Genomic DNA, 26,557 nt, shown 5'->3' with positions numbered 1-26,557 from the left:
TCTAATTAATGATAAATAATTCACTATTTCTAATTAAAGCATGACTTATATTGTTTTGTATTTTTTCTTTTTTTTTCCCCCGTGGTAATTTGGGCTTTTTAATAATTTCTTTGAACTGTTTTATTTATTTTTATTTTATTTTTTTTAGGATGATTGCACAGCATATAAAAAACAAGTATTCAATATTTAGGCTCAAACATTTACATACATTCACTTAAATCTTAAAAAGTGGTGCTCAGGGTTCCATCCATCTTCATCCACTTTATCCGGGGCCGGGTCGCGGGGGCAGCAGCCTAAGCAGAGAAGCCCAGACCTCCCTCTCCCCAGCCACCTCCTCCAGCTTATCGGGGGGGAACACCAAGGCGTTCCCAGGCCAGCCGAGAGATATAATCTCTCCAGCGTGTCCTGGGTCTGCCCCGGGGGCCTCCTCTCGGTGGCACATGCCCGGAACACCAACCCCAGGAGGCGCCCAGGAGGCATCCTTGTCAGATGCCCGAACCACCTCAGCTGGCTCCTTTCGATGTGGAGGAGCAGCGGCTCTACTCTGAGCCCCTCCCGGATGGCTGAACTTCTCACCCTATCTCTAAGGGAGAGGCCAGCCACCCTTCGGAGGAAGCTCATTTCCGCCGCTTGTATCCGCGATCTCGTTTTTTCGGTCACTACCCACAGCTCGTGGCCATAGGTGAGGGTAGGGACGTAGATCGACCGGTAAATTGAGAGCTTCACTTTTACACTCAGCTCCCTCTTCACCACGACGGACCGGTGCAGCGTCCGCATCACTGCAGCCGCCGCACCAATCCGTCTGTCGATCTCCGGCTCCCTTCTCCCATCACTCGCGAAAAAGACCCCGAGATACTTGAACTCCTCCACTTGGGGCAGGAACTCATCCCCGACCCGGAGTTGGCACTCCACCCTTTTCCGGCTGAGAACCATGTGTTATGAGTGGCTGTGTGCAGACAGGAATAGGACCCAAGGTGCAGACTCCGGAGCCAGATGTGAACTCAAAACAGCTTTAATGTTAAACTCAAATATAACATAACTGGGGGAAAAAATCAAAATAAACTTACATCGGAAAACTGACAGAACACACAGCTAGGTAAGCGGTAGATCGCGACACAGACACAGAGAAACACAGGGCTTAAATACACAGAGGGAGCAATCAGGGAATGGGTAACAGGAGGGAAACACAGCTGGGGCAAATCAGGCCTAACGAGACAAGGGGAAGCGAAACCAGATACATTAACCTCAGACAAGGACCTTCAAAATAAAACAGTAAACCTGACACAGACTGAACTAAAGACACAGACTCGCACGCACTGCAACAGAGGGAACAGAGACTGACTGGAAACGGGGATATAGCAACTAAGGATACACAGAGACGCGAACTAGACAAGGGGATACAGCTGACAGGGGAGACAGAGCAACTAGAGAAGACAGAGACATAAACCATAAGACAGAACTCAAACAAACCAAAGACTAGAAATTATAAATAATATAATAAACTCAACAACCCTGGGTCAACGACCCAGGCATCCTAACAACTTGGCCTCAGATTTGGAGGTGCTGATCCTCGTTCCCGCTGCTTCACACTCGGCTGCGAACCATTCCAGTGTGAGCTGGAGGCCTTCACCCGATGAAGCCAACAGAACCACATCATCCGCGAAAAGCAGAGATGAGATTCTGAGGCCACCAAAGTGAAAGCCCTCCACCCCTTGGCTGCGCCTAGAAATCCTGTCCATAAAAATTATGAACAGAATCGGTGACAAAGGGCAGCCCTGGCGGAGCCCATCACCCACCGGGAACAAGTCCGACTTATTGCCGCCAATGCGAACCAAGCTCTTGCAACGGTTGTATAGGGATCGAATGGCCCGTAACAATGGGCCAGACACCCCATACTCCCGCAGCACCTCCCACAGGACACCCCGAGGGACACGGTCGAATGCCTTCTCCAAGTCCACAAAACACATGTAGACTGGTTGGGCAAACTCCCATGCACCCTCAAGTATCCTTGAGAGGATAAAGAGCTGGTCCAGTGTTCCGCGACCAGGACGAAAACCGCATTGTTCCTCCTGTATCCAAGGTTCGACTAGCGGACGAACTCTCCTTTCCAGTACCACAGGCTAACCAAGCCCGATAGGACTCCCTCTTCAGCCTGGTGGCTCCCCTCACCTCTGGTGTCCACCATTTCGTTTGGGGATTACCACCACGCCAACCACCTTGCAACCACAGCTCAATGCAGTAGCTTCGGCAATGGGGACTCAATGTCCCCAGCTCTGCCGGAGGTGTGTGTTGAAGATCTCGCGGACTGCAGCCTCTGCTAGACGTTCCCAGCACACCCTCACTACGGGTTTAGGTGCACCAGGTCTGTCCACCGTCCTCCCGCACCACCTGATCCAACTCACCACCAGGTGGTGATCAGTTGACAGCTCAGCCCCTCTCTTTACCCAAGTGTCCAGAACATATGGTCGCCGGTCTGGTGATACGATTACAAAATCGATCATCGACCTGCGGTCTAGAGCGTCCTGGTGCCACGTGCACTTATGGACACTCTTATGTTCGAACAAGGTGTTCGTTATGGCCAAACTGTGAGAAGCACAGAAGTCCAATAACAAAACACCACTCGGGTTCAGATCAGGGAGGCCGTTCCTCCCAATCACGCCCCTCCAGGTCTCGCTGTCATTACCTACGTGAGCATTGAAGTCTCCCAGTAGGACAACAGAGTCTCCAGGTGGAGCGCCTTCCAGCACCCCACCCAGGGACTCTAAGAAGGCTGGGTACTCCGAACTGCCACTCGGCGCATAAGCGCAGATGACAGTCAGGACCTGTTCCCCGACCCTAAGGCGCAGGGAACAAACCCTCTCATCCACCGGGAAAAACCCCAACGTACCGGCAGCAAGCCGAGGGGATATTAGAATACCCACCCCAGCCCACCGCCTCTCACCGGGGGCAACTCCAGACTGAGACAGAGTCCAGCCCCTATCCAGGAGACTGGTTCCAGAGCCCAAGCCATGCGTTGAGGTGAGCCCGACTATATCTAGCCGGTACCTCTCAACATCACACACTAACTCAGGCTCCTTCCCCACCAGAGAGGTGACATTCCATGTCCCAACTGCCAGTCTTGGCAGCCGGGTATCAGTCTGCCAGGGTTTCCGCTCCTGGCCGCCGCCCGGCACACAATGCACCTGACCCCTAAGGCGCCTCCTGTGGGTGGTGGGCCTGCGGGAGGATGGGCCCATATCCCCTTTTCGGGCTGTGCCCAGCCGGGCCCCATGGACTAAGGCCCAGCCACCAGACGCTCGCCCTCGGGCACCCTCCCCGGGCCTGGCTCCAGGGCGGGGCCCCGGTAACCCTATCCCGGGCAGGGTAAACTGTTCCCTCGATGTTTTCTCCATAAGGGTCTTCTGAATCGCTCTTTGTCTGGTCCCTCACCCAGGACCAATTTGCCATGGGAGACCCTACCAGGGGGCAAAAGCCCCCAGACAACATAGCCCCTGAGATCCCCGGGACACACAAACCCCTCCACCACGATAAGGTAGCGATTCATGAAGAGGAGCTCAGGGTTCTACAGTCTATTTTAACTTAACAAGGCCAAGGTCATTTGGGGGGATTTATTTGACAGCAATAAATAAAGAATTGTAGATTTACACAAGTTGGAAGGCCTCCTGGAGTCATTAAGTTATTAATACAAATTATTTAGATCTATCAAATGAGAGGAAATTGGCTAGGATGTTCAGAAATAACACAAAACCCATTAATGCCATGAACTGAAAGCATCCCCAGAGCAAAAATAATTGATCATTGCTCTGGAGCTATTTTGCTGCTAGTGCTACATTGCACAGTGCTACATTGCACAGTGCTACATTGAATAATGAAGTTCTAGGACTACCTCCAAATTCTAAACTTCACCCCAAATGAACAGTTGGATGGTTGAAACTTGGGCACAGTTGGCCTTTCTAATAGAACAATAATCCTAAAGATCAAAACTGGTTTTGAAATACATGCAGTAGCTAACATTAAACTTCTGGAATGGCTTACCCCAAACCCTGACCTAACCCTATTCAAATCTTGTGGACTGTGCCTAAAAGCTCAGTCAGTGCCAAGAAATCAACCAACCATTTTCCTAGTATCATTCATTCCTACTATTTGGAGCCGTTTCAGTCCCCAAGACAGAGTATATTTTGTATACAAATGGGACATTGCTTGTTTTTTTCTATTAATAAATCTAACACCCCCATGGGTTAAATCCTCCTGACTAGGTCCTCTCATTGGTCCTCTAGTTTCATGTAAGTTGTATATTTTGTTGGAGGGAAATCATTATGCCCCACTATTATTAGGTTCCACGCAGAATAGTGTGGAAAGAATCCACAGACACGGAGATGCTGACCCTCACCCACCTACAACCCACATAATGCCCATAAATAGACATTCACACAGATCCCCCCTCATTCTCCCAACACAAAACAAGACTCATTACAGTTGCAGCTGTGTGTCACGTGGCTCCTTCTGTCCTGGGAGTGTGTGTGTTCCAGGAGAAAGCGAGGTTAAATTAATTGGCAGCACCGAGCCTCAGAGTGTGATTACTCGGGGCTTGTCGGCAAAGTGGCGAAGGGGCTGTGTTCAATTCCCAGCACGCATGTAGAACTCAGCACCAGCTGGGTCACTGTTACTGTCACAGAATTACATGAAACTGAGCCGCTCTTCAAACCAACACAGAACACTGTTAAATTTCTCTGCCCCATTTCTTTTCTTTTCCCCCCATTCAGAAAAGGCAAGTGTACAGCCTGTTGATTGGCTCTGCTTGGAGCCTTGGTTCCAGCATGGAGCCGTTCTTTGTCATAAATTTGTTTGAAATCTCCACAACAACAGAGTGGGCGGAGATTGTTAAAGTAAACCTTAAATTCCAAACACAATGAATTTGTAATAATTAAACTGCTGTTCATACAGATCGATATATAGCCTCTTACACCCACAACTCTATTTTCTGTAATAGAGTTATGCTATGAAATCACAATCAAGGTTAGATTACCGCTAATGCCAGACACACAATTTATTAAGAAACCACATTTTTTTATTCATGTTTTTATGTTCATCCAACTTTCATCCAATATATTTTGTCTGTTCTTCAGCTGTTGGTGTCTTAAGTCTTTGTTGTGACTGTATCTTGTACATAGACATAGGAAGGGTTCAAGTACCTGATACTCTATGCTTTAGAGGAGCCTTTGTACTCCTTCCCAAACAGAGATGAGGCGCTACACAACAAAAGAAAAGTCATAAAGGTTTGAAAAGGTGATAGTCCTCTCCTACCTAAACCACTCAAAAATTAGTCCCTGGGTATCACTCCTACAGTAAAATTATGATGATAAAGTATTTTTGCCTATATAATGACTACTTTAAAAGTCTTAGAGAAAGACAAAATGTTATACAGTATGAGTAATTTGCCAGCTTGTAGGAAGGCTGATACTGAAGGCTACTAAAGAACCTAATACTGAATGTCCTAGTCTTTTATATACGTCATAGTCAGTGGCTTTAGTAGTAGTAGTAATACTGTCATACTGTCTGCTTTGTTTATGACTACTTTGGTTAATTTCTTGTGCCTCTCTGTATTTTTTCTTGTATATTATGTGCTTCCGTGTCTATTTTTGTAGTTGTCATTATGTTCTGTCTTATTTTGATACTTTTCTTGAAACCATTTTGTTATTTTGCCTTCAGGCCTTGCCTGTTTTCTCTCTTTAAGTGTTCTCTAATTGTTGCCCTGAATTTAAGAACAGTAATATATTACTGTTAGGATACTCCTTTCTCAGAATGATTTGTTGATTCAAATGCTACGGTGAGGGTACTGACAGAGACTAAAAAGAGAAATCATTGTTAACTTGTTAAAGCAAATATCTAGTCAGCCATACACTCAGTGGCAGCAACTCAGTGCATTTAGGCATTTGCATTTGGGTATGGTTGTGGAACTTGTACAATTGTTTCACACTTGAACAATTTCTCAAGGTGTTCCAACTTGTAGAAATCTGCAATTATCACATTACTGATTCAATGTGAGGTAGATAATAAGTGTTTTGTGACTTGTAGACTAAACTGACTTCCAAGGTGCACACAGAAGAGTTGAAAGAGGCTAAAGCTCTGGCAAATTTTAAAACAATTTAAAAAATCATCAGGGTAAAAAACAACTTTTTAAATAATACATTTTAAATAAGGCTAAAAAATAAGATATCCCTAACACAAACATAAGGGAACCTATAATATACATTTGCACGAGCCCTTCTTGTCTAAAATACTTCATCTATTAATTACAAGGCGTTTTGTCCTAAACATACAGTTTGGCTAACTAATTTGACACATTGTCCGTATTATTCTTATGTTATTTACTGTGCATAACAGCAAGCTTCAATGTTAATATTCCATATGATATTCATCACTATTACTGTGTGGATCATCTGTTCACTTTTTGGCATTCACTTGTGAGTCAACAGACCCTTCCTTTGAAGGTTCTGTTGCCTTCAGAGTAATGATTTTCTAAAATAAGTATCCTCATATTTACAACAAACCAACAGTCACAGAGCAGGCATACAGCAAATGTCCCAGCTATTCTAAACAATTCCAGAAGCTTTTTGACAATCTAAATTGAACTAAAATACTAAAACCAGAAATCTGCCCCTGTGCAATAAAAAAAAATTCAGTCATTCATATGAGTTTCTAAATCTTTTGGCGATAAAACATTTGTGATCCTAATATTTCCTGTTCATAAAAATTCTGAAATATTTTACTTCTGTTCTGTTCACATCTCAAATGTCCTGTACTTTTTGTTTTTAACAAAAGGTTTTTGAACAATGAAAAATGAATGACTAAATGAATTAGTCTTTTGTATGAGATCCGAGATTTATTTCTTGTATCTACCTAAATCACATCATCCACAAATTTGTCTTTAACTGATATTCATCTGCAGTGGCATGGTATCACAAAGGCTCCCCAAACATCAGGGGAATAAACAATTTCTATTTTGTTTAGCAGCAGGAGGCTATGTTCAGACAGACAATGAAAAGACCCACTGGGGAGGTCTGAGAGATGTAAAGAACAAATTGAGACCATAGGTGGTGAGGGCACAAGGAGGAGTGACAACGTTGGCCAGAAAGCATTGTGGTTCAGACAGCTTTACCTGTGAGTTCTGGATCTGAATGGTTCCCGGAGGCAGCGCCTGAGTTAACACTTGCCCTTGCGATGTCACCATGGCAACTGGCTGGTACAGGGTCCCACCTGAGGGGATAATTTGCTGCCATGAGTATCAAGTGTCTTCAGCAGCTACTAGAAGCCAGATTCTACACTAGCACCAGAGCTTATTAACTGCTTGTCAGCCTTGCAATCAAACACACAGCAAACAAGAGACTAAATGATAAATTCAAAGTGCATTACTGCCCTTTAACCCAGAAAAAAAACACAGAGAACAAGGAGAAGGAGGAGTGTGTTTTTGCTGCTGGCTTAATTAGCCTTGATCAAGACACTCTTATCACAGTCTGTTTGAGCTCTTCAGTATGTCGTGATCAAAGGGAGAGACATTGATTTATTTTGGGTTAAAAGGATTTTCCAGAGGGCAGGATTAACATTTCACTGTACAGGCTTGACATTACAAGAACCTGCCAGCCAAGCTCTCTGTGATGGATACTTATCATGACCCTCTGATACCAGCTATACAAAACACAGCCACAAACATGTAGCTAATGATATGTGTATATAATAGCAATGGAATAGTAAACATGCGTGTATACTGATTGATCAAAAGCATGCTAATGACTATTTTTATTTGTCATTATGCTCAACAAACAATTGAGTTTTATACTAATAATATGAAAATGCTTTATAATGATAACCCCAAAATGACGCAAAGAAAAAAGATCAAAGTCAAACTGATAAACACAATGCAAATAATAAGAAAAGTATTCATTTGAATATGATAGTTATTAAAAGTCAGGAAATGGTGCTTTGGATAGCTGGTGTCAAATATTTCCTCTGATCAGAACGAGAGAGAAAATGTGGAGTACTATTTGAAAGTGTTGAGAGTGATTGGGCTAAGGCTCAGGTAAGTGTGCAGAAAACAACAGAACCACCTATGCGATTTTATTTATTTATCATTAGCTGTATGTCACTGACTGTCCCAAAATCTATGGAGACCCTATTTAGAGGTGGTAGTTTACTGAATAAGTTACACTGAGTTTTACATTTTTGTAGCACCTCTTCTTCACACATTGGGTCATAGAGCCATATGGAAAAAAAAGGTCGATAGTGTCAGGCCAAATTTTGTTTTATAGTGCTCATGTGAATTGACACGCTTACCCGAGACCACTTGAGAGTTGATGGTGGTCATGGCGACATTCCCCTGTTGCAGCCCTCCAGCAGGCACCACAATCCCTGAAGGGTTAACAGAGCTGGAGACAGAGGTCATGGATGGAGAGGAGGTCTGAATTAGTTCCTGGGGGATAACAGAGGGAGACACTGGTGAGCAACTCTAAGGGGGGGAAAGCTATTGCTTGTGTGTGATAACCAACAGCAAAATTTACCTGCTGATGAATGGCGTATCAAGGGAAACACTACATTACTGCATTATTACGCTAGGTACCATTAAGGAACTCTAAGCTCCACGGTGGGTCCATCACTGACCTGCTGCATGCTGAGACTGGTGTGTGACGGAGAATAGGGCCCTCCGAGGTCATTACGGAGGAGGTTATCGCTGTGCATCTTGGTCTTGAGACAAGTGATGTAACGGTTGCAGAAGTCCTTACAAAGCTCATTGACCTTCTCTAGTTCGAGTAGGTGGATTCGCAACACCTGAATGGCCTTTACCATCTGAGAGCAGCAAAGACAAAATATGAAACAGATCACATTCACCTTCTAAAACACTGATGACTTTTAGCGAACACCTTACCTTTAAAACACCAGGTTAACAACCATGAACAGAAGAATACGTTTGACGTTGGTCTCATGGATATTGCTGGCATTTGGTTTTATTGCAATTTATGTTACAAAGATCTGTAACGTCTAATGTCAAAATCAAAAATCATTGGTAATGGTATTTACAGATGCAGACTGCTGACTGACCTGCATCACTGATCCGTATATATATTAATACATTTTGGAATAAATGCAAATCTTCTGGTTTCTTGTTGTAATTATTTAACTTCTGGTACCCATCCGTAATGCTGGGTAATGTCTTTAAAACAGAGTCCAGGTAACAGATTAAAAAATCCTTAATACGGAAGACCCACGGGGGCCTGAGTGACTCAATAAACATTTGGGAAGTGCATCACATTCAGTAAAACAAACTAAAAAAAACATCTGGAGCCTTTCCACTCAATGTCTGTGGACTACAAATGTTTTTACATTAAGCATCATCATCATCATCACAGTAGTGTGTGAGTGAAGTGTATGTGTTAAGGCTGTCAAGGTTTAGTTCTATTTAGATTAGTTAACAAGCTGCCATGTTCTTCATGCTCTTCTAATTTTACCAAGACATGCACCAGTATCAAAGTGCATACTGCACTCTGGCTGTAAGATTAAGTTTTTCTTGGTCTGCAACTTTGCAGTACATTCCTATACAGGGTTCTAGTGGCTGTGCTTTTAAGATTACATATCCTGGCTAAGTCATTCACCAGTGTCTTGGCAGTTGTTTTGGGGTCTTTATACACATCTCACTATTTGTCTTTTCAGACTCTTTAAATTATTTCACTTGCTAACTCTGTCATGTTTGGTCTGTAATTTCTTGATGACACATCTCACTCCAATCCTTGGCACTTGGAAATGCTGTGATAACTTTGTATATCCATTTCTTCCTTTGTGAGCAACTATTTTCTCAACTGTGAACTCATTTTGTTTGTTTTTTGTTTTCCTTGTCAGGTGACAGCTCAAACCCTTGCTGAAGTTTTTTTTCTGTGTATGATTTGGAAGATAACCCTCGGGTTTCACTTGATTTTACAGCATTACAAATTTAAAGCGCATGACTGCAGCGCAGTGCACGGTGGTTGGTGCTTAGTTTTTCAGGGTACTCATAATATCGACCCAGCTAAATTTTTGTTTTTAAATAGTTATATTAATTTATGCAAGTAGAAATACTGTATGCTTTGTGAAGAAAATAATTATATTTAGAAGTTCTATAAGAAGTATAAGACTTTGAAAGCCATTTACACAGTTTTCAATAGACCAGTGTCTAATATTTAACAACTCCAATTCGTTGCAGTTGTGTTGCTAAGGAACAGCCTATTAAAGAATAAACTGCTGACAGCTACTGAGAAGAAATGAGAAACATGATTTTTGTTTTGCGTTGTTTTTCTACTAAGTTATGATCTGTCATTGAGTGAAATTTGGTTTGTTGGTTTGGCTGAAGTGACAACAGGAATCACTGACAATATATATATATATCATCAGCTGCCTGGCTTTTCTTCACTCTGTGTGATACAAGATGGCACACCTTCAAAGTTGCCATCCAAGGTCAACAGAATGGTCAGAAAAGCACTTGGCCAAGGAGGAGATAAATCAGCTAATTAAACTGCACTTGCTTAATCAAGGGACCAGTAACTCTTGTCCTCATCGCAGCCAGTCAGGCCCAGCGTAGCATTACTGCCCTATGGAAGAGTTAGTGTCCTCTGGCAGAGACGCCTATTCCCATTACCTCATAAAACACACAGATGCAGGGTTAATTGACTGTTCAGCACTTGTCAGCCTGCAAGTACTGTAATGAGAAGAGTGCACTTTTTTCCTAATTCCTTGTCTGTGTCTTTGTGTCTGTCTGGCTTCAACTCCTCCCCCCCTTTTGTCATAGAAGATTATCAGCTTCCTCCTTCTCGTAATTTATAATTATTTCTAACTGTTGTGCACAGAGAAGATGGGAAAATTACTTTAAAAAGGACTGAATACTTGGGAATAGCAAAAATGGGATTCAATGCAGACACAGAGCCACATCTGTTAAGATTTATGTTACAAAAAAGAGGTTCAGGAACAGAAAAGTTGGCCGCCAGTAGGAAGACAGGCAGTAATTGCTTGAAAATACTTAATTTTAGTGAAGTTTTTTATTAGTTTTAGTATTAGTTTGAGTCTTTAAATTTTATTGTATGATTTAGAAAAATCAGTAGAGGCCTTAGAATACATTTTTTTAAGGTTGTTGACTCAGTCTTGTAAACATCCAAAGTCTCAGTTAACACACCCATTAATGCCTCATCAGGCAAGCCGTAATACAATTTTTACCAAACTAACAAAAAAAAAGAGAAAGAGAATTTTTTCTCTTTATTTTTATATTTCACAAAATCATTTCATTTAGTTCTAGTTTTATTTGAGTTAAATAAAAAGTTTTTAGTTTAGTTTTAGTTAAATAAAAATAACCTTGGTTATGGCATCAGTCTGCACTCTGTTTAAAAGGAAAAGAAAAGGGTGAATTCAAAAATATATTCACAGTCTATTCATACAAAAGCATACAAAACACAACAAGACAGAATAGCTGTGGAAGTGACAAACTAAAGAATTCTTAAAAGAAGTGGAGGACTCTTCGGTGTGTGAGGGAGAAAAGGTTCCAGTTAATGTGTGTTCTGTCGCATGGTTCATATAATACTGTAGCTGTATGTTTGTTATAGGTTTTTCATTTTTCTCTTCTTTAAATCACCTCTGTTGAGTTTTCTGAACTTTTTTAAGAGTTTTTTTTTCTTTTTACTTCCATTGTTCTTTATTCAACCTTTATTGTGAGCATCTTTCCATTTGCTGGTGTTTCCTGAAGTTGCAGTACATGCAGTGTATGACCTCTTAGGGCTACTGCAGTTATAGTTGTATATAAAAATATAAAAGGCAGCTGTGGCTAAAAAGGTAAAATAGCTCATGTACTTATTAAGGATAATAAAAAAAACTGTACTCAGAAGGTAAAAAAACAGTAGAAATTACTGCATTACGTATTAATTACTGTTACATATTCATTTGAAAGAGCATCGGTACCAACAGTGCCATCTTCAGACACGCAACTTCACACAGCAGGCACACTGACCTTCCCCTCATTAGGAGCTGTTTCTCACAATAACACTTTGTGAGAAATTTTGAGAGGTCACTAAAGCTCCCATTTGAACAATATTAAAGTTTGACCAGCATATACACTAATGTTAGCTTTTTCAACTATTAGCAATTACCTGATAGCAACCGTAGCCATCTGTTATCATTAAAATAGCAGCTAGCAACTGGCTAATAATAGAACCTTAACATTAGTCTGCAATGTTAAAACACTGTGTTAGTTTAACAGGATAACACCTTTATTTGTATCTAAAAAGTTCAACATCAACTGAGAAAAGTTTATCAGATACTCCAACAGCCTACTTCATACATTCTATTGGATCTGGATCATCAGCTGGATCAGCAATGTAATATACATAAATATATCCATCCATCCATCCATTCATTTGCTTCCGCTTCTCCTTTTCAGGGTCGCAGGGGGAGCTGGAGCCTATCCCAGCTGTCATAGGGCGAGAGGCGGGGTACACCCTGGACAGGTCGCCAGTCTGTCGCAGGGCCAACACACAGGGACAGACAACCATTCGCACTCACATTCACTCCTATGGGCAATTTGGATTAATCAATTGACCTATCCCCACAAGCTGCATGTCTTTGGACTGTGGGAGGAGGCCAGAGTACCTGGAGGGAACCCACGCAAACACGGGGAGAACATGCAAACTCCACACAGAAAGACCCAGGCCTGATGGTGGAATTGAACTCAGGACCTTCTTGCTGTGTGGCAACAGTGCTAACCACCGTGCCACTGTGCTGCTATAAATATATATAAAATATAAAAATATAAAAGTCACCGCGATCGTGGCTCAAGAGTTGGCAGTTTGTCTTGTAGTCTCAGTCATTGTGTCCTTGGGCAAGACATTTCACCCGTTGCCTACTGGTTGTGGTCAGAGGGCCCATTGGCGCCAGTGTCTGGCAGCCTCACCTCTGTCAGTGCACCCCAGGGCAGCTGTGGCTACAATGTAGCTTGCCATCACCAGTGTGTGAATGTGTGAGTGAATGGGTGAATGTAGTGTGAAGCACTTTGGGGTCCTTAGGGACTACGTAAAGTGCTATACAAATACAGGTCATTTACCCTTTACAGTGTATAAGGCAAAAATAGAGTCTGTACAAATAGTATAGTGAGCTTGAAAATTAATATTTGGAATGACAACCTTTATTTTTCGACACAGTCTTTGGCTAACTTTCTTGTACTTAAGGAATTGTTCCCCAGGTTCTAAAGTTCTTCTTCATGCACTGCTTCAGTAATGTTGAGGTCTGAATTCAGAGGACACCGATTCATGACTGATGCTTTAACACGTGTGATATGTTGACTTACCAAGTTGTCCAATTCTGGATCTTCGCTAAAGAAGGGTTTATGTTCTCGTTCCTGCTGGTGCACAAAGTTTTCTATGTCCACATCAAAGCTGGCTGACGTGATGCATTCAGATCCCTGTGTGGCCTGTTCACATTTCTCAAACAGCAATGCTAGCAGGGGAAACAATGGATGCCTGAGGAAAAAAGATAAAGAGGCACAGTAGGTGTCAGTTTCTAAAATTGTTAATATTATCTTTTCTGCTGTGAACAGAATCTTTCTATAAAGATCAATATAATTGCTTGAAGGTGAGGTCAGTGCTGAAGAGACTCTCTTTTCTACCACTCTAGTTGTTAAGGATGTCTTAACTACATAAAAAAACAACTCTAATCTTCACTTAGTCCATCATTCAATCAAATTTCAACTCAATTTAACCTATATAATGCCAAATCATACCAACAATCACCACAAGGCACTTTATATTGTAAGGTAAAGATCCTATGATAATAAAGCGAAACCCCCAACAAATAAATAACCCCCTTTGAGCAAACATATGGTTATAGTGGAATGGAAAAACTCCCTTTTAACAGGAATGGACCTTGCAAAATTTTAGACCTTTAACTTTAAACAAAGTGCTTCTGCTATTTTGCTTGTACTTTAGCTACTCCAGGCTTAGCCACATGACAGCTGTGTGGTCACCGTGCTCATTCTCACGTTCCTCCAAACTGCAACAAATTATCTGTGATTAATTGCTTTTGCTCTGATGAAGATAACTGTTTTAGTTACAACACCAACAGCATGGTTTACTTTTAGAACCGACTTGCACCTGCATAATACAATTGAAAAATTCAATTTGTGTTAATTTCAGTCACTTTATCTTACATCTTGATAAAGACGTTTTCCAGTCAGAATGCGGACAACTATCAGTTGTAACACCTACGAGTTTGTCCCAATTCAGCCCCATAAAATAAATCACTCCCTGTTATAATCTCTTACATTGCACTACTGCCAGCTCCTCCATAATCTCAAACTCTTTTGTTATCCCTCATACAGCCTGTGTTCAGAGTCAGGAAGTCTTGCTCTGACTTGATTTTGACTGAGTACCAGTGTGAGGGTGTATACTGGGTGTATTTCTAGGTTGACCCACGGAGACTGATTTAGGTGCTTTCAGTTGGAACTATGTTGAAGTCAGTACCCTGGATTTCGAACACCATACCTTTCCAGGTGTGGGTTAGATTTAATGACTAAATCACAATCTGAGAAAAAAAAACTTAACATGAAATGTTGTCACAGCACAGCACAGGCTGCATATAAAACATTACTTTAAAAAAATAATTTGCTGCATTGTACGCTTTGACAACAACATTATGAATGAGGAAATGAATAATCAGCTATCATAATAATTCAGGTGCAGCAGGAGGGAAGGAGTTCGAGAGAAACTTAAAGAATATCTGACAATCAGTAGGTTTTTGTAGAGTCTGTTACCTCAGTAACTGACATAAATTGAAGTTAAATGTCTTTCTATAGCAGAAAACCTGGAGTTGCCCTCAGCAACTCCTGGGCAAACAAACTCTGTGTTGTTTGCTAATCCTACTTCCTGGAATAGGGCCCAAGTGTAACCCAACTAGAAAATTGTTCTTTTTCATAACGTCATATTGTTTTTCATGTTTCATAATAATAATGTTTTCATAATGATAACTGTGTGCAACAAGTAGAGGTAAGGCATTAATTTGGCACACCAATGGAAAATAGTTTTCAGTAAGATATGCCCATGCTTCTTTGCTCATAGCTACTCCAGGGTGAGGTGGCAGCACATTGGAGCACCGTAACCGTTTAAACATTAAAGCTTACTGTCTAAAGGAGACATGGAAGTCACTTTAGTTTATCATCAACGGGTAAGAAGAGACCAATCAAGTCTCCAGAAATTAACATTACAATTTCTAAAAGATCCCTCAGACCTCTGCAGGGAGCGTAGGAGAGTCTAAAGTTTTTCAGTCACGAGTTTTGTCTTTCTCTAATGTCCATCAGTAACAAATATGGATTTTTAGATTTTTTTTTCCTGTTGGTAGCACCTATGTTGTAGAAGAATACCTGTTCAATCACTAAAATTTCACTTTGATCTGCAAAAGCTAAAGCGATTTATATGTCTTCTATATTTTGCAATGGGACAGGTGATTCATTTTCTGTGTAAGAATAGTCTGTAAAATCATTTTAGATTGATTAGACTGTAGATTGCTAAGTGGTTAGTTATATTGTATATTGTTATAAGACCATACAATAATACAGAGAAACCCCCAACCCAACACATGACCCCCTAAGAGCAAGCATTTAGCAATCTGCACAAACAACGCTAATGCAACTAGAAGCGCAGAACCCGAGAGTGATGTCAAAGCTAAGTCTGTCCTGACCGTAGCCAAGCAGAGCTTCCACTTCAACAGAGGACATCACTACTATCATTGCGATAGTAGTCATGCTTGGTTTATTTCAGCCTCCATTTCTATCTGTAACTGGTTCTACAAAAGACTAAATAGTCTGGTTCTTATATAGTGAGCATTCAAAGCACTTTATACAACTTACATCATTCACACATATGTGTTTTCTAACGTTCACACTATGAATGCATCAGAGACCAACTTGGGGTTCAGTATCTTACCGGAGGATACTTAGAGCAGGTCTTCTATCAATTGGAAGGTTGGCGAATCAATATCTGCTCCTGTTTACAGTCTGCAAACCTCTCTTCTAAGCTACAGTCAGCATGGCCACAACAGTTTTCTGCGATGTGCTCTTTGATGAAGTTTACAGGTTTACACTGTTAAACGGTAATTATATGGCATCTCAGGTCATGTTAAAATGTACCCCAAAAAGGATGTATGCAGCAGTGTGACCTGGGCTCATGGCCAACTAACTCAAATGGCAATTAGCCAATGGTACTGTGAACAATTTGCCACTCGATACCACATACGCACACATTAGACTTGTCAATAGGGACAAGAATTTAAAACATATTGTAATATAAGCTGTACTCCAAGGACTCCTAATGCCCTTGTCCTACTTTTAACAGTGTGGTAGCTCTGTGAAGTACTTATAGTGGACAGGATATGGTCCAGTAACGGCACAGGGCTTCAGAGAGTTATCTAAATTGTTCCATTCTGTCTTTCACAGAGAACGACATTTGGATACTGTACAAGGATCTATAGTGTGCTGCTGTATACAGTACATGTTACATTATTGAACACATCCACTCGCCCCACTTTGATTCCAGGGGTACTTGGGAAGACAAATGGATTATAACAAAAATTTTGTGTAGCTAATTATACAATCCTGAAAGCTGCTTACACATGGCATATTTTATATTCATATTCCATGGTTTTAAATGTACAACATATATGTGAAGGCTTGGGGGAATGGTGATGCGTTTACTGTTTTAAAATACGAAAAGGCATTGATTTGATTGATGGTGTCTTGTATTTACTACATGCATAATAAATACTGCTTGGAGCTAAAAGCCACATTTAGGAGCGAAGAACTTTCATTCTTACATTTAAGCACATTTATGTAGAATCTGAATGTGGCTGTATAACTTTTAAATTAATATTGATTGCATAAAGTTTTGTTTCATAAAGACACAATGATGATGAAAATTGATGCAGTATACTTTTTAATTCCATTCAACTGTAAACCATACAGGCAAACATATCAATCACAGATCCTATCAGCTTTCACATAATGATGTAAATGTTGATGTCCCTCTGGGGACAAGTGGCAAAATTTGGGTGGAGACATCTAATATTTTATTTTTAGTATTTTCTTGATTCATACCACAACAAGCAAGTACTCAGGAAACTTTATAACAGATATGCAAGTTACAAAAAGTTTTCATTTTAAGCATCATCAGCAATGTTATAGATAAAGTTGTAAAACAATAGTAATGGGATTAGTTATTGTTGCATTTGACTTAGGAGATGCTAATATGCAAAGTGGTTCACTGCTATGACTTACAGAAGCACTTAATTATACTCATTCACTGTCTGTATAAGTCCATCATACTTCCCGTGTTAGCTTCTTTTGGTTTACTTTTATACTTTCTCCCTTCTTTTCCTATCATTGTAAAAATGACTGTATTCAATATTTTCTCTCCGTTCTAATACAATTTGCAAATTCTGATCAATTTAATTTATGTTTTAATCTGAAAAAATATACAAACACACCGTTCGGCCTTAAAGGTGAAGTTGTTAATGTTTTTTTTTTTAACCATCACTGGTTGAAAAGTAATAACCCTTGTGAATTAGAATTCAGTGTCCTTAGCCAAGGAGCCTCATACTGGAAATGTTTAATGTATTTCTATCTGCCATTGAGAATCACACAAAACTGGCACTCCACATGGAGTTCCTCTGGAGTCAATTAGTGGTCGTTTGTTGTTTACTTTCAATATAGAACTCAGGATTGCGGTTTCACCAACAAAATACATTATGGGACTGTTCTTCATGAAAGTCTGAGTGAATGGATTAGTGGAACATACCAAGATAAAGGTATGTAAGTCTGATGTCATTAGCCATTTCTGGGTCCAAACTCCTCTTCAGCTCTGAAAGTCAAACGAACACTGCGGCATCACTGAGAATTACAAACTGTCTAAATTCTTTCATCTTTAATAAAGTGATCAGTGTGGCTGCTCTACCAGGTGTAACAATTAAGTTTAAAATCCAGGCATCCATGAAAACAAAATTTGTGAAATTTATGAGTTAGAAGTTAGCTCACTACTTTCCACCTAAACATAACATACCATGTTCTGACTGAGGGATTTCTGAAAAAATTAAAACGTACAGCTCTGCTATCACTTCTGACATAAACGATGACAGGAAACTAAACAGCAGGGACGTTTGTAGGGTTACTGAAGTTGAGCTAGCTGGTATATAATGATGTGGTACACGGTGGCTAGCTATACACCTACAGTATAGTTAGCATGGCTGCCCCACATATTAGCATAGTGAAGCTGGAGGATGAACGCTAACTTTTTTCCACTCAATAAAAGTAAACGCGAGGGTTCCCGATGGTTAGAGACAAATGCAATTGTATGGTAGGATACTGTAAATGGACCAAACTTCACTCAGCAGAACAAATGAGATAATCCAGACACAATACAAGGTTAGTCATTAATTTACTGCTGCATGGGCTGGGCTGTAGTTACATTGTAAGGTTTTAAAAAATGAGCTTTAAAATTAATAGTGGCAATAAAAACCGAGAGAGAACGACAGTGATCACTGATGTTTTTAGAACAAAATGGCACATATTTCTGGCAGAAACACACGCATATATACACATTATTGTGTAACTGGAGTGCAAGTGTGGAGCAAGCCTTCAACTGAATACACCTCCAGGCTGGTCCCCCTGGTGGATACACAAGACATTACCACTAGTATTCCTAAATGCTGCTTAGGGGCGTTACTACTCATGGTTGCATGGTCCATGTCACAGGAGGGTCATCTATCAGCCGGCAATCGATCAGGATTCCACTAGGCATCCATCATGGTCCTGTCAGGGATGAGGCAACTATTTTAAGTGGCTGTAACTGTAAATCTCAAAACAAGGTGACTGTTTCTGGTGAACACTGTGAACCTTTCAAACAATAAATGAACTGATTCTTACATATCGCTTTTCTACTCTTCCATAGCACTCAAAGCCCTTTATACAACATGCTACATTCACACCCCTTCACAAAAGCACTTTCTTAAGTGCTTTTCAGTACTTCCCAGCTAACATTCACACTCTGATGGCTGCATTGGAGAGCAACTTGGGGTTAATATCTTGCCCAAGTATACTTGGCGTGGAGACCAGGATCAAACCACAAACCTTCCAATCAGTAGATGACCTGCTCTACCTCCTGAGCTACAGCCAAGTTGATAGGATTTTAGTTCAATGAGTGAGAACAAATGCAGTCAAACACAAAGCTTCTTTATATAAAGATTCTACAGTTCCAGTTAACTGGATAGCAAGCTAACCCACGAGTTTTGATGAGAATGTCCAGCCTGATTCGAAGACTGCACTTTTGTTGCATTTCATTTGCCTTGGAAACTGGATGACAGATCTGGGAGTGATGCTACTCCTTGCTGAGCATGTTCCAGTAGTAAAGTCAGAAAGGCAAAGAAAAACAGGATTTGTTTTGCTCATTAGCAAGGCAGAGGCATTCATACATCACTAGCAATACAACACTGCCAAAAGAAAAACCTTAAACGCAGCACTGCAACACATTCACAGACAAAGCTGTGCTGTGCAATACTGTGCACAAATACACAGTAGTCGCAGTGTAGATTACAAGTTCTTCAGTTTTACTAATGTTTACACACACACACACACACACACACACACACACACACACACACACACACACACACACACACAGAAGATGAAACAACTTTTGGTTTCATACTATCTTATTAATAAATATGACTTGTTTTTCTGATTGTCTATTTGACTTTTACAATTCCTTGGCTGGTTCTTTGCTTAATATTTATTGCTATTATTTTTCACTTTCATTCTATAGACTATAAACGGTAAATCGACAGGAACTTATGTAGTGCTTTTCTACTCTAACTGAATGCTTTGAGCACTTTTAAAATTATGGTAGGGAATTGTGGCGGTATGGACCCTACTCAGGCTCTAACCCATGGCTCTCATTTCTAGCCTTTAATAGTCAACTATATTATACTCTAATCTCCCTGATCCCAATTTAATACTGCTCCCTCAGCCTACGTGCCAGGAATATTAAACAGGACGGTCACGTGCACACTGGAGAGATGCTGCATTTTTTGTCTGGTATCTGCTTGAGTTGGTTTGGAGAAGAATCCAGGTGGGGGAGAGAGAGAGGTTTATTTAGTCTTAGATGTAGTGTTATTTTTATTACACAATCTGATTAATTTTGACATTTTTCTGAGTTTATTTAAACTCATATTTTTACTAAGCTCCGATATCTACTCAAAGATAACGCAAATGACATATTAGCCCACAAGTGTCAGCAAACTGATACTTTCCTTGTCTTATTAGACGTGCCCGTGTGATTTGTAAACATCAGACACAGAAAAAAATACTTGACTGCATCTATTAGCACAGTGCTGTCAAGGAGATCTGGCCTTATGGGGCTTAAAGCCTCAGGAGCATTGTGGCAAGAGCTAGAGAGTACACAACACCTTTAGTGGCTGGTAAATAAACAGGCAAATTGAAAGAAGTGATAACAGTAGGCAAGCTAAAAACAAAGCGAGCACGCCACTTAAAAGTGTTAACCAGATGACAGCTGAATTTCTTGCATGTCCAAGACAAGAAATTTAAATCACTTTGCATCAAGCTATTTCTTCAAATAACCTTAACACAATAACATGAGAGAAATATTTGATTTTGATCTCTTTCTATTGGTGAATACTTTAATAACAACTAGAATGTGATTATGCTTTTGTAAGGAGCTAAAAAAAAAAATAGTGTCAGTACCCAAAACTATAAGCGGTGTTCCATCAGGAAAAGGAAAGCAGGCAATGCTTGCCTTATCAGATCTAAAAACAGACATAATGTTTTAACAGACATTAAAACGTATCACAGCCTTTCATCTCATAAAGCTCCTAACCTGTTTGCATCCATCATTAAAATTACTGTAATCTTGTGACTGCAGCTGGCTATTATTATTGAAAGCTCCGCTGTTTTGTACTCAAAAGAATGTAGTAGCTGTCTCCATCTCCTGTTCACAATGACCGGGGTGAGCAAGCTAAGAGGCCAGAAGCTTTTTTCTGGTGGTTTTGCGCATGAGCATTGTGGATAAACCTTTGGTCTCTTTGGTAAACTGATAGCAGGCAAGCAAGGCAGAACAGTACAAATGCAGACCACAAAGTGGTACTACCACTTTGTACTGTGTACTGTGTACAAAGTGGTCTGGAAACAAAATGGTGTGGAAACAGAGCAAGCACTCAGTTATTTATCATTGTAACAGATCAGTTTCATCTTGCTTAACCACCTTGGCCAACATATGTCATGATAAATAAAACTAATAAAACAGGGAAGTTGAACAGAAATTATTAATTTGTTTTAATATATCCAAGGCCTCATGAAGAGCTTTTTCAGAGACCTCTGTTAATTTGGGGGAATATTTTTCTGCAGAATAATTCTTTTTATTTTCGATACTTTATGCACTTTTCATTGCTACAGTTTTATGTGCAATGAGAGTGTTTTCATAATGTTTTATTGCTTCTTTTCTTAAATTAGTGGTTTGAAAATGTCCTTGCCACTGTCAGATAGTAGTTAATTTTGTTTTTAGTAATATAATAGAATATAATAGATTTACATGTCTTCAGTCAGGAAGGAGTGCAGAAAGGTGAAAATGTCCATGAGAGTGCAGACGGCAGCACAAACGGTATGTTTTAATAAATACAGGTGAAACAAACAAAAAACAAACTTGCCAACTTGTACAGTAATTACATTTCATCTGAATTGTTGTTCCGAATGTGACATGTTTTGTTTTACTATTCATGCCATGTGCTGTAATTTTCAGTGACATTTGTAGTGAATGAGTAATAAAAAGCTCACTTGCATGTTAAAAAAGAAAACAGAGAGACATCTTTAACTGTACAGTTTTTATAGCTGATGATGCAAGCTATAGATTGAGACGTTTCATTTATCTGTTCTTCCTGCTGTTTGCATGTCATGTTTAATGACACTGACTCTAATTAGGATTCGCAAACAGTAAAGTTCATTAAACTGTTATACAACAGACTTTGTTGAGCTAAAGTGATAATGAAATCTAGAAACAAATTGTTTATGTATATGGTGAGATCTATATCTAGACAACAACAGCTTTGTAAAACCCATCCATTTGCATTCATTATATTTCATTTGCATTTAATTTTTCGTATATTTTCTTTGCCTGGCTTCTTGGCTTTAAACTACATTTCATATTGTTTAAATAAACACTTTTGTAGAAATCAAATGTTAGAAATTTCAGTCTAACATTTTGCAGTGTTTTTGGCAAAACAGATCATATAAAGTCTTTTGTTAAAGCAAACTACATCTGTGCGTTCTCTTGTGTAAAATCAAGTTCAGTGGATATGACAAAGTAATTATGGGTTTTGAGATTACTTTTGGAAATTCTAAGCTAACCGTTGCTGTCAGCAGTTCAATGTTGGTATATTCCAAAATCATGTAAAAGCCTAAAACTATCAAGGCACTATTGGTCTGCATGAGGAAGTCTGTCTCTGATGATGTTACACAATTGCACGCTGTTGGAGCTCACCAACTTTGAGTGAGGTCAAAACACCATCCTTCGGCACTTTCTATGACCTTTACACAGGAAGTTGGGATTAAGGTAGATGGGGTGTGAAAAGGCATGCATTTTTATGAATGTGAACATATGTATGTGTGTGCCAGTGTGTAGTCACACAGTGTGTGCTTTCCAGTCTCCCGCTACCTCCTCCAGCCATCTTGAGCACCCTCATGTTGACTGCCAGAAGCAGCGGTTCCTATCTGCAGTGCGACGGAATCGAGATTGCTGGCTGGGGGATCATTATGAGGGCCATAAAAGAGCGATTTACAGGACGGCCAGTGAGTGGAGTCATCACCAACCCCCCACCTCACCCCAACACACACACACACACACACACACACACACACACACACACACACACACACACAGACACACACACTTTTTCCTGCACTGCACCATGCTGGATCACCAACGAAAAGCCCAAAATGGAGAATCAGAGGCGAGCGGAGAGCATGATGACTTAAACATGAAGGTGAGGCACGTGGCAGCTTTAGTGGAATCTGCTTTATGACCTGTGGATCTAAGCAAGGGAATAAGGTGCCAGTACATTTTTGATCAGATAACAGAACACAACAAAAGGTAGAGCACTTTCAAAAAGCACAAAAAATGTCTTGTCTTAAAGTGAAAAACACATACAGTATGTGGTACTTTTTTTTTTTTACATTTATTATTATTTCTTTGGGGTTTTCTGTTGTTGTTGTTGTTGTATTTTCCCACATATCCATAGCCCTGAACCCCTTAATCATCACAACCTATGTTTAAATTATGATTATTTTAACCAATTATAAAATGTGTAATACTAGTCCTAGTTTTTAACAGAAAAAATGACCTTGTTGATATATATTGTTTTAAACCACAGTTTTCACATGATGTCAGATCTACTGGGACAATGTAGTGGACACGCCCACCTGGCAGGCATTTATCTAACTGTATTAAATAGTTTTTCATTACACTTTTGCACTGTGTTTTCAGCAGTTATTCTATGAATTAAGCTTATGATTTCAACATTTTAATGACAACTATTGCAACTTTTTTCTAATTAAATATTTAACCTTAGCTAACTATTTGGAAAATCCCTTCATTACATTTAATTACTTTTACATCAACCATTTGATCTCTACTTTTAACTTTTTTTCATTGCTTCAACTGTCTACCACAGGTATGGTATGTGATATTGTAACTGTGTTATCACAACATCAATCTACTATTCATAATACAATCCTTTACTTATTCCTTGCTAGTGCTATATTTGGTCATATATAAATAAAGCAGAATTATTATTATTCACTATATTGTTAAAAGTATTCACTCACCTATTCAAATCATTGAAGTCAGGTGTTTTAATCACTTCCATGCCTACATAAATATAAAATCAAGCACCTAAGTATGTAGACTGCTTCTTCAAGTATTTGTAAAAGAATGGGTAAATTTCAGGAGCATGGTACCATGATAGCCACTTTGTAATATTTCCTTGCTACTAAATATTCCACGGACAACTTTCAATGGGAATGACAGCAACTCAGCCACAAAGTGATAGCCCTCCTAAAATAATAGAGTGGTAGTACTCAGAGGTCACCAACTTTCTGCTGAGTCAATCACTACAGACATCCAAATTCCATGGTCCCTAGAAATTAGCTCAACAACAGTGTGTAGAGAACTTCATGGAATGGGTTTCCATGATTGAGCAGCTCAAGCCTTACATCTGCAAGCACGATATAATTCGGCAGATGCAGTGCTGTAATCACCATTGGCCACCATTGGACTCAATAGAAGTGGAGATGTGTGGCAGTTGCCAGGAGAACGGTACTTGTCTGCATTGTGACAAGTACTGTGTAAAGTGTAAAGTTTGGTGGAGGGGGGATTATGGTGTGGGGTTGTTTTCAGATGTTGGGTTTGGCCTCTTAGTTCCAATGAAAGGAACTCTTACTGCTTCAGCATATTCTGGATAATTTCATGCTTCCAACTTTGTGAGAACAGTTTGGTGTTGTCCCTTTCTGTTCCATCATGAGTGCAGGCTAGTGCAACCCGATAGAACACCTTTGGGATGATTCATAGCAGAGACTGCAAACCAGGCCTTCTGGTCCAACATCAGCATCTGACATTACAAACATCTGGAAGAATTGTCAAAATTCCCAGTTCTAGATGCAGTGAAGCATTCCACAGCATAATCCTTCCACCACCATGTTTAACGGTGGAGAAAGTGTTCTTTGGCTTGTAGACCTCTTTCTTTCTCCAAACATAAGCAGTGTCGCTACTGCCAAGATATATACTTTTACCTCATCTGACCAAAGGATGCATTTTCAGTATGTTCAAAAAGTCATTTTATACAAAAAGATCATAAATGTCTGGACATGTACACTCTATCCAGATTTGAAACTGGTAAACAGAAACAGGGAAAGTGAGGTACTCAGAAGAGGACTTTTGAACATCCACTATTCCATCACATGTTTAAGTACAAATCCATCTGCCGAGGAAGACTGTGTTATATAACTGGAAGCTCCAGGAGAGCTACTGAATGGAAATGTGGTGAGAGGTTCACTGTTTTTCAAGGAAAATAAAAGAAATGTCAATCCCAGTTGAAAATATTCTTTACATTTGAGTTTTAGCACTTAAATCTACCAAGTTGTCTACAGCCTATCAAAAACATTAAATCTGCAGATGAAGAGCAGCGCATGAAAACAAGCACAAATCAAAGCAGCGTAGTCATCTAAGGAACGAGTCATGTTTACCTGCATTTGCAATAATCTGTTAGGCCACCAAGTGGGTACAGAAAGACGACGGGGTGGGGTTTGAAGGTACCGCTGTGTGTTTTTGCGTGGGGATGCGTGTGAGTTGGAGAGAGAGAGGAAGAGACAGAGGTCCTCCTCTCTCTCTCTGCTCCCCACTGTTTGCCAGTCTAATCAGGCCTGCTGTACCCCTGTATATTAGAAGCCAGTTTGTGGTGAGCCCTGCTGTGTGTGCTCCCAACAAGGCCCCATTTCCCCAGGCTACATGTCTGAAGCACACCCTGTGTTAGAGAAAGGAGTGTGTCACACATTCACACACATACACACAAAGAACCTGCGGCATTATCTGAAAAAATCCAGTCTCCTTTTCTGTACTTCTCAATATTGCCTTTTATTCTTATGTCTGGTCTTGAAACCCTTCAACCAATATGTCATCTGTATTTAAACAGTCTACCTTTCATTTCACTTTGTATCCCTGTGTGTATGTACATCCTTTCTGATTATCCTGCATTGGCAGATGTTCTTTACTTGCGCTTTTGGCAATACACACACACACGCACACACACACACATACATATATACATATATATATATATATATGCGCGCTTTTTAAAAAAGCTGACAAAATACGTGACTTCGCCTACATTCTGTAAAAAGGTACTGTTATTTTCAATAAAGAAATAAAGATAAAAATTGAGGCTGACTGAATGAATGTTGTCTTTGCACAGAGTGTGGGTTAGCAGCTGTGAAGTGTAAATTATGTCCTATTCTGTGTTTGCTGTAGGCCACTCGTGCTAACAAAAGATAACATGGATCGCCAAGTTGTCCAAGTAAGAAATTAAAAAAAGGTAAAATTTGGACTTTCATTCTCAACTAAAGTCAAGCGGAAGGATACTCATAAAAATGAGTATCTTAAAGAAACAGCCAATAAAGCCACTTGAGCTTTGACACAGTTTCTTGCATTCAGAAGCAGCTGAACACCAACACATGCTGACCCGGTAAATGGAAAAAAGCACGGCCTGTTTTAAGCCCATCAAATGGTGAGAGACTTTGGGTTGCTGGAATAGCAGCACAGTGGTGGAGAACGCATTGATGCATTGTGGCAGTGAGGATAAATAGACTTTATGGTGCATTAGAGACTCACACAAACATGGAGGCTATAACAAAATGTGTCAATCCTAGGATGTATCAAATTAAAAGTAATCTCCTCCT

The 26,557-nt window shown here is 40.2% G+C and overlaps 1 protein-coding gene across 3 annotated transcripts in view; it reads right to left on the bottom strand.

The window, feature by feature from the left end:
• Nucleotides 1–26,557, bottom strand: part of pknox2 (pbx/knotted 1 homeobox 2) — a 105,473-nt gene that overhangs the window by 5,960 nt on the left and 72,956 nt on the right. For all 3 annotated transcript variants that reach the window (XM_085288295.1, XM_085288297.1, XM_085288296.1), the window contains 4 exons: nt 13,349–13,520; nt 8,656–8,841; nt 8,332–8,467; nt 7,160–7,257 (listed from right to left, as the gene is read on the bottom strand). In XM_085288295.1, coding sequence (XP_085144421.1) covers nt 7,160–7,257; nt 8,332–8,467; nt 8,656–8,841; nt 13,349–13,520 — 592 coding nt within the window. The remainder of the gene's footprint in view (nt 1–7,159; nt 7,258–8,331; nt 8,468–8,655; nt 8,842–13,348; nt 13,521–26,557) is intronic.

The sequence above is a fragment of the Mchenga conophoros genome, linkage group LG10 (assembly GCF_057382185.1).
Source record: "Mchenga conophoros isolate Kocher_MC1m ecotype Shallow Benthic linkage group LG10, M_conophoros_male_GT1.1, whole genome shotgun sequence".
NCBI classification, from domain to species: Eukaryota; Metazoa; Chordata; class Actinopteri; order Cichliformes; family Cichlidae; genus Mchenga; species Mchenga conophoros.
Note: the sequence above shows the minus strand (reverse complement) of the source record. Positions and strands in the feature narration are given on the sequence as shown.